The 8500-nt window shown below is 35.5% G+C and overlaps 1 protein-coding gene across 4 annotated transcripts in view; it reads left to right on the top strand.

Moving 5' to 3' along the window:
* The window catches only part of LOC131067524 (uncharacterized), a 234301-nt gene extending 229007 nt beyond the window's left edge, over positions 1–5294 (top strand). For 2 of the 4 annotated variants that reach the window (XM_058002558.2, XM_058002559.2), the window contains one exon: positions 4162–5294. In XM_058002558.2, the coding sequence (XP_057858541.2) occupies positions 4162–4707 (546 nt within the window). In that variant the 3' untranslated portion in view covers positions 4708–5294. The remainder of the gene's footprint in view (positions 1–4161) is intronic. The other 2 variants (XM_058002560.2, XM_058002561.2) reach the window with 1 other exon arrangement.
* Positions 5295–8500: the final 3206 nt, after the last annotated feature.

Raw genomic sequence — 8500 nt, forward strand, 5'->3', positions numbered from 1 at the left:
CCTGAGGATGATAACATTACTAAATAAGAAGAAGATCACATAACTGAGATTGAGAGGGAGAATATCATAGAAAATTCCAAACCTTCAGACACTGAGAGGGAGGACATCATAAGAGCTTCTGAACCTCTTGTTGATGAAAATATTGAAACACTCAATAACAAGGAAAGACCTCTATGGGCAAGGAAAATGATTGAAGAGAATAATGTAGAACCAAATGAAATTTCCAAAGAAAATAAGAGAACAAGAACTCTAAAATGTTATGCTGCATTTCTAACCGAACTCACAAATTCTGAACCAACAAATGTCAGAGAAGCCTTATCAAAACAGGCTTGGAAAGATGCTATGGCTGAAGAATATCAATCTATACTAAAGAATGATGTTTGGGATATAGTGCCTAAACCAAAAGACAAATCAGTTGTCTCATCCAATTGGTTATTCAAGATCAAATATGCATCTGATGGCAGCATTGAAAAACATAAAGCTCGCTTTGTGGCCAGGGGATTCTCTTAGAAAGAAGGAATTGATTATGAAGAGACGTTTGCCCCAGTTGCTCGGTATACGTCAGTAAGAACAATCATTGCAATTGCAGCATCCAAAGGATGGAAAATTCACCAAATGGACATAAAGACTGCCTTCCTAAATGGTTCAATTGAAGAAGAAGTATATATAGAACAACCAGAAGGATTCACCATACGTGATAAAATTTGCTATGTTTGTAAACTAAAGAAAGCTCTCTATGGGTTAAAACAAGCACCTAGGGCCTGGTATGCAAGGATAGACAACTATCTCTCCAAACCAGGGTACTCCAAGAACCTAGCAGATCCCAACATCTACTTCAAGGCTTCAAATGGCAATATGATTATATTGGTCCTTTACGTGGATGATCTTTTGATAACAGGAGAGGATAATCTCATTGAGAAATGTAAGCAAGATCTGGCAGCAGAATTCGATATGAAGGATCTAGGGCTTCTACATTATTTTCTGGGATTAGAAGTATGGCAGAAGAAAAACTACATCTTCCTAAATCAAGGAAAGTACATCACAGATATTCTAACTAGATTTGGGATGATGGAGTATAAGCCATTAGCTACACCAATGGAAACTAATTTGCACAAGCTGAAAATTGAGGCAGAAGATTCAGAACCTATAGATCCCACACTCTACTGACAAATCGTCGGTTCACTCATGTATTTGGTAAATACTCATCCTGATATCTGCTATGCTACAAATGTATTAAGTCACTTCATGTGTGAATCTAAGAAGATACATTTAATGGTTGCTAAACACATTCTAAGATATTTACGAGGCACAATCGGACTTGGCTTAAAGTATGAAAATGTTGAGATTCAACTTGAAGGATATTCTGATTCTGATTGGGCCGGAAGTACCACTGACCGTAAAAGTACTATAGGGTGTTGCTTCAGTCTTGGTTCTTCTATGATATCCTAGTTCAGCAGAAAACAGTCAGCAGTTGCACAAAGCTCCACCGAAGCAGAATATATGGCAGCCTCCATGGGAGCTCGTGAAGCGGTATGGCTAAGAAAGTTATTATGGATTATTTGGAAAAACTCTGAATTCAACAATAATTCACTGTGATAATCAGAGCTGTATCAAGCTCTTAGTAAATCCAGTTTTTCACAATCGATCCAAACATATTGAGATCCCTTATCACTACATAAGAGATATGGTAGATCGAAACGTCATAAAACTAGTGTACATTAGTACTGAAGAACAAAATGCTGATATCTTCACCAAGCCACTTGCAAGATTGAAGATAGAATACTTCAGAAGTAAACTTGGTATGACTAGATTATAATTGAGATTATTAGGATGAAATTCCTACCATGTGTAATTTGTTCATGAATAAATAAATAAAATGTATATTGCAATATTCTAACTGTGTTCAAGAAGATGACGATCTTCTTATGTTTAAGGTTACTATTTCAAGGTGACGATCTTGACAATAGTTGACCAAGTGTCAAGATTGACTACATTAAGTTGTTGTCCCGGACTGTGCCAGATATCTTGATCCTAAAGTATGTGATCATCTCATGATTGACTTCTTAAGTGATTGTCCCGGACTGAGCCGGATATCATGATATTGAGTTTATTGTCATGACAAGACTATATTAAATGTTGTCCCGAATTGTGTCGGAAGTCATGACAGAATATGCTCCCAAGAAAATTACTTAGATCCACTCCTGCTAAGAGGGAGTGTTAAGATATAGCCCTCATGAATCTAACTAATGGTAAATCGGTTATTATCTGGAGAGTGATATATTAGCAGAGCATACAGTTTAGAAATTAAACATAAACAAACTAATTGTTATGAACGGTTGCCTCCGTAGGGACATGTCCATACGTGGCAACTGCCACGTATGGACATGTCCCTACGTAGGCAACCTTTCCTCTTATATTTAAACCGGATTCAATGATGGAGACGATCAATAACTCACGGCAATCAGTCTTCCAGAATCACTGTCATTATTCTTCGATCCATATTTCACAACAGTTTGGGTGGAAAGAAAGCATAGGATTTGGTCTACATACACTCCAACCTTCATCTATTGTCACATAAGAAACCCGAATATAATGCAAGTGCGACAAGGAATTGGGATCTAGCCCCTAAATGTGCCGATTTAGATGGTACAGTTGCCCAAGTCTCTATCAATGAGGCAGCTATGGAACTTGATAGAGATGTAGCTAGTGGGAGTGGCATTCCAATGGATTGTGGTTCAAATGATGTTGAATTTGAACCAAATGATGACCATGGGCTTGGGCTTGATGCTTCAAATTAAGATGAATATGCAGTTTTAACCCCATATGGCTTGTAATTTGAATTATCATTGTGTCATGACATTTTGAGACTTGAAAGTTGAATATTATCATTCTTGCAAATTATGAATATGATATTACATTTATGATATTATGAATATTTAGTGGCAATTATGGATTTATGTATGGGAAGGTTAAATTGTATGGATTGTATCATTGTAATAATGGGAGTGACAGTTTATATATCATAATTTTGATGTTTGAACATATGTGTGTGTGTGTACGGATGTATCTGTACCTGTACCTAAGAAGTTTTTTTGGCCGTACCCACGAATCCGTCCCTGATTCTGTATGCATACCCATACCCGTACCTGTACCCGTACCCGAATCGGTAACTTAGATGTAGTGTTGATCCTTATTTGGGAGTCAGCTATGCTCAAATTTGGTTGCTCACAACCTGCTTAGTAGTGGTCGCCTTCAAGCATCCAGTATCTATGCTTCTCATGAAACAACAAACTGGATGGTGGGCATATTTTTATTAATCTCACTAACCCAGGTTTCACTTATAATCCATAGCAATGGTTTAGCATTCCGGACCACTATAATTTGGGCACTTATCTCCTATTTCAATCTGTCATTGTTCCTCAAGAAAGTGTTACGTTGGATACAATACATTATAGAAGCTCTTACCAATATAATACGTGTGAACAAGACACTCCCAAAACAAAATAAATAAGTACATCATAAATTAGATTATCAAACTAAGGCTAATAATTACTGTAAGAGACTCTTCCCCAAAATAGTTAGGTCTTTGTGAAGCATCAAGCTGTATTGGGTAATCTGCCAGAGGATGTTTATGAGAATAATGAATCACGGGCATTTTCAGTGTGCCCAAGTATGCTGAACGCCAATCTTGCTTCCTTTGCTCCTTTTTGGAAAAAGCCAACACTGTCGGTCTGTAATTCTAGAATTTCATTTAGCAAAATCAATATGCACCAACCCCAGCCAGATATAAGCATATTGATCTTCCAGGGGCAGTAAAGATCCAAGATCCATCTGCACTACTTACAGGGCAGTTTGTTTGCCTATATCATTTCTCTGAAGTACTGTTACAGTATATGTTTTTAGTAATGAAATGATTGAGTGATTATAAGAATTTACAGGACTAGATGCTAGCAAATGCATTGACACAAACTTTTTAAGTCTTAGTTGCTACAAAACGTCTTTATATATGAATGATGTTTAAACATTTATAGGGTCGTATGCTAAAAACCAAGGGCATTTTAAATTAGGTAGTTGGAGCAATATCTATCTATCCATCAAAATTGCAACTTGCCTCTCTTCTCTTTACTTTCTAGTCAGATAATGTGCTCTTTTCATTGTCAGGTTGCAAGACGGCGCTTCCAATATTGTTCCAGTAAGCCATCGTTTGGGTGGATATATTGTGGGTCTCACAATTTTAGCCCTGCTGCATGGGGGCGTCCTTTGTTTAAACCTACAGATGGTAAAGCAGCAACAAATGCTGGTTCAGTATTAGGTTCAACTCTGCATATTTGTAATTATGAGATTGGACTTATTTTTATTGTTCCGCCTCCTGAAGACCCAGATTCTAATTCAAAGGATTGTGGAAATCTGGACAATATTACTCTTCCATTTATTGTACCAGCACCTAGATATAAAGAATCAGACCAACCAGCAACAAACAAGGCTATGCATGAAGCTAGGATTGAGATGATGAATTTCCAGCAAATGAATGAAGCAAACGGTGTAGAATGTTTGGAGCTAGTCACTGAGGAAGCTTTAATCGATGAGGACATTCCAATTGAAGATGCTTATGAGGAAGGCGTGGCTGATGGTGGGCAGGAGGAAGAGGAAGAAGAACAAGTGTATGCAGAAACCCTTTGGAAGCAAATTGACTGTTGTCAAAGCTGATCTAGACTGGCTGATTCTTTCAATTGTTGGCTTCCAGTTCATTTAGAGGCCATTAAATTGTAGCTTATTCATATCCAATCTATTCTTGTCTCTATTATTGTAGCAACAAGTGTTATGCAGGGTCTTGTACACAATTAACTGCATCAAAAACAGTGGTCATTGTATTGTAGATTTAAAGGCAGGAGTAACTGTATCTATTAAGAAACGGAATTGAAGTTTATTGGGACTATGTTGAACAATTGTTTATTGCTATTGTATGCCTTGGAGAATGGATTTCGTAAGCATAGATAAGCTTAAGTGTACTTCCCCCTTCCCTCCTCTCCCCTCTCTTTTTTCCATGAAAACAGATTTTACTGGAATTGATATTGACAATAGAGACCTCCTGACTGAAATGTTTATGGATATGGATATGAATATGCAATCTATGATGGAATCTGTCATTAGAGCGGGCATCAGTGTCATTGATGATAGAACCATTAGAAACACGGCATAATTTAAGCTCCCTGCAATATCGAGACATGAAATGATTGTGTACAAGGTTTGATAAATAGATTCTTTCTGCTGAATTCCCAGTTATAACAGTGACATGTTGCTCTTAGAGTAGGTTTCTTCTGATTATAGGGTTCAATTTATTCTGTTAAAAATTAGTGTACCTTTTCAAGGATACAAGTTTAATTTTTTTGAAGAAATATAAATTGTAACCAAGGACCTAAATGCCGTATTTAACAACAAAAACATTCTCATTCTTTATGGAAGATGCTGGTCTGGTTTGGAAAGCTCTTAAAAGAGTACGTGGCAATAAAGAGATCTAACCAGTTGAAGCCTTACATGAGTATGTTATCCATACAATTTTTAACCAGAAAAATCATTATAAAAAGGTACTTAAACTGTCTTCTGTGTATTGAATGCAAATATACTTCCCTGAAAAAAGAGGGACATTTTAATATTTTGGCAAATGCAGCATGGATCTTTTTTCAGTCAAAGCCTTACATGAGTATGTCATCCACACAATTTTTAACCAGAAAAAAATCATAAAAAGGTACTTAAATTGTATTTGGCATATTGAATGCAAATGTACTTCCTTAACAATAGAGGGATGTTGAGCTATTTCGAAAAATGTATCTTCAGATCCTTGTTCATAATGATGAAATGTATCTATAGACACCTGAATACATCCATACCTGACCACACCTGACTTTATCTCATTATATTCAATGAAATAAACATTTATTATTTGTTTATTTCATCCTTTATCTTTACCCTTACCTTTAATTAAATAAATTTACATTTATTTTACATTTATTTAATTAAACCTTTCCTCCAAATCCTCCAACTAAATCAATTAATTAATACTTAGTTAATTCATTTAGGTTTATTAACCCTTGTTACCATTTTTCCCAATATTTAATTCCACTTCACCCTCAATCTATGTACATTAATTAAATCCATTTATATAGATCAAGATCTAAACTTGTCATCATGGAACAAGTGTCCTACCCTCCTCATGCTCACACATGTGAGCATGCAAAGGTCACCTCACAGCCACCCTACCTCTTATACATGTCATAAGGTAGCCACCCTACTTCTCTTGCCCCTTTCATGACCTTCCCCATTTGTCCTCACACATATGAGCACAGCAAACTCTTACACCTCCATTATCCTTGTGACAAACATTTGTCACAAGGTTGAGCCTTCAATCAAGCTCAATTAATCCTAGCCATCCATTTGAAATGGAATCTTGGTCATTGATTTTTCCCCATTAAAAATCTATAAATTGAAGCCTTTGCTCTCATATTGAACATCTCCTCATATCCTAACTACATGTCATATTCTCTATCTATCTACACTTATCACAACTACATATTCTATCCAATCTATCTTAAATCTCAACATCATGCTGTTGGGTTTGAGCTATCACATTCCATCCAACTACTCAACATCAAAGGAGAAAATCAAGTGGAGAACAATGCCTTCACTTCCACTCATTTCATGAGATGAGAAGGTAAAAGGCAAGGTAAGATTGTGTATTTCATTTACATAATCTATTTCTTGTCTACTACCATTTCTTCATCTTCAGTATCCACTTATTGTTGATATAAACTAATATTGCAATATAAAATTTAAACCCCTCTTAAATATATAAGATAGCTAAGGATACCAATCCTCGATACTTTTTCCCATGGTTGATCTTTTATCAGATAGATTATGATTCCCATCTACTGTTTAATTCTAATAATACCGTACTTAAATAATAACAGGTCTCGTATTTTTCCACTTGATATCTATTTCAAACTTGTTAATTTTAAGCTCGAACAATCTCCTAGGTGTTTTCCCTTTCCATTTCTATGTGGGCCTAAAATATTTATTTGTTATAGAAAACTCTTAAAATTTCTTGGTTACTTTATTTTCTATGCTGATTGTATTTTCCTTTAAGTTCCTGTGTATTTTGGTTATAGATCTGGATTTTATCAATACTCTTTTAAATAAATAAATGAGCCTGACGTACTAGAAGATGAAAACTTATGCCAATGGCATTATAGAAGCTGTGGATGCAAAATGAGTGGTGGCCATGATTCCAAGAGCCATGCTTCTCAACAAAACGAAGAGGGAATGGAGCAGGTACAACTCGTTTCTCGACCATGGCGGGGTCACATTGGTTGTCAATGCTTCATGGATGTGGTGTGTAAAATACTCCCAAATTTCTTTTGATTCGGGATTAATTTTGAGGAATCACATTTTAACATTCATTTGGACTCTAGTTTTGGAAAGAAAGCGCTATACAAAGAAAGAGTGGAATAGAATACATGCTAGGGAACGCTAAGCAATGATGGATGAGCGTGGAAAATAGACTATAGAATGATGATAATGGAATTGGTGTCATCTACAAATAATTTTATGTATGATAATGAATGTGTAATAATAGGGAAAAGAAATGGCACAGGTCTGAAAAAAGAATTAATTAGCTATGAAAGTAGATGATTCTAACGATGCATAGGCAGGAGAATTGAGTCCTACAAGAAATAGGCATGAATTCTTCTGGTGTTTTTTAAACTGCTATTTGCATGGCATGGCTAATGGTAGTTAGATAAACGTCCAGCTTATATAAAAAAAATTGTAGGTGCGCAAACCGCCTCGTGTTTCCATAATTAACATGGAAATTCTTGTTCACTGGGAAGTGTCCAGTGGGATCACATCACCAAATGATTTGGAAACATAGAGAAGTGAGCGTAGACCTGGAACTGTTATTGGAATGATATAAAAACAATTATAATTGTTGCAGAGTTAAGTTGTATTCAGAATATGTAAGAATTTCCACATTAGTAAGTTTATGGATCTATGTTATTGTTTAGTTTATTTTGTTTAACAGTTATTGTTAAAATGTTTATAGAATTTATCGTAGAATTAGTGGATTCGAATTATTTTTGTTTTAAATTAAACCAGATGTTAGATGAATTGAAGATACATATTTATTTGCATTAACAAAGAAAATTATGGAAGTAAAATTTCAAAGAAAACAGAGAAGAGGCAGTCATGCAGCATATTTTTCAACTCCCCTGTTTTTAACACCTTGTTTTCAGTCCCATAGTTATAGCAGCTCCACAATTAAAGAAGAAGATTTAAAATTATTCTTTATGCTTAATTTGATTTAAAATATGCGTGGGATCACTTGTGTGCTAAAATTCAAACATCACATGGGACCGTAGGTTAAGTATTTTTTGTTGCATAGAAGCAAGCCTGGAATTTGACTGTCACCCCTGCCTGTCATATGAATTTTTTATGATGGTTTAGTAAT

The sequence above is a fragment of the Cryptomeria japonica genome, chromosome 10 (assembly GCF_030272615.1).
Source record: "Cryptomeria japonica chromosome 10, Sugi_1.0, whole genome shotgun sequence".
Classification (NCBI taxonomy): domain Eukaryota; kingdom Viridiplantae; phylum Streptophyta; class Pinopsida; order Cupressales; family Cupressaceae; genus Cryptomeria; species Cryptomeria japonica.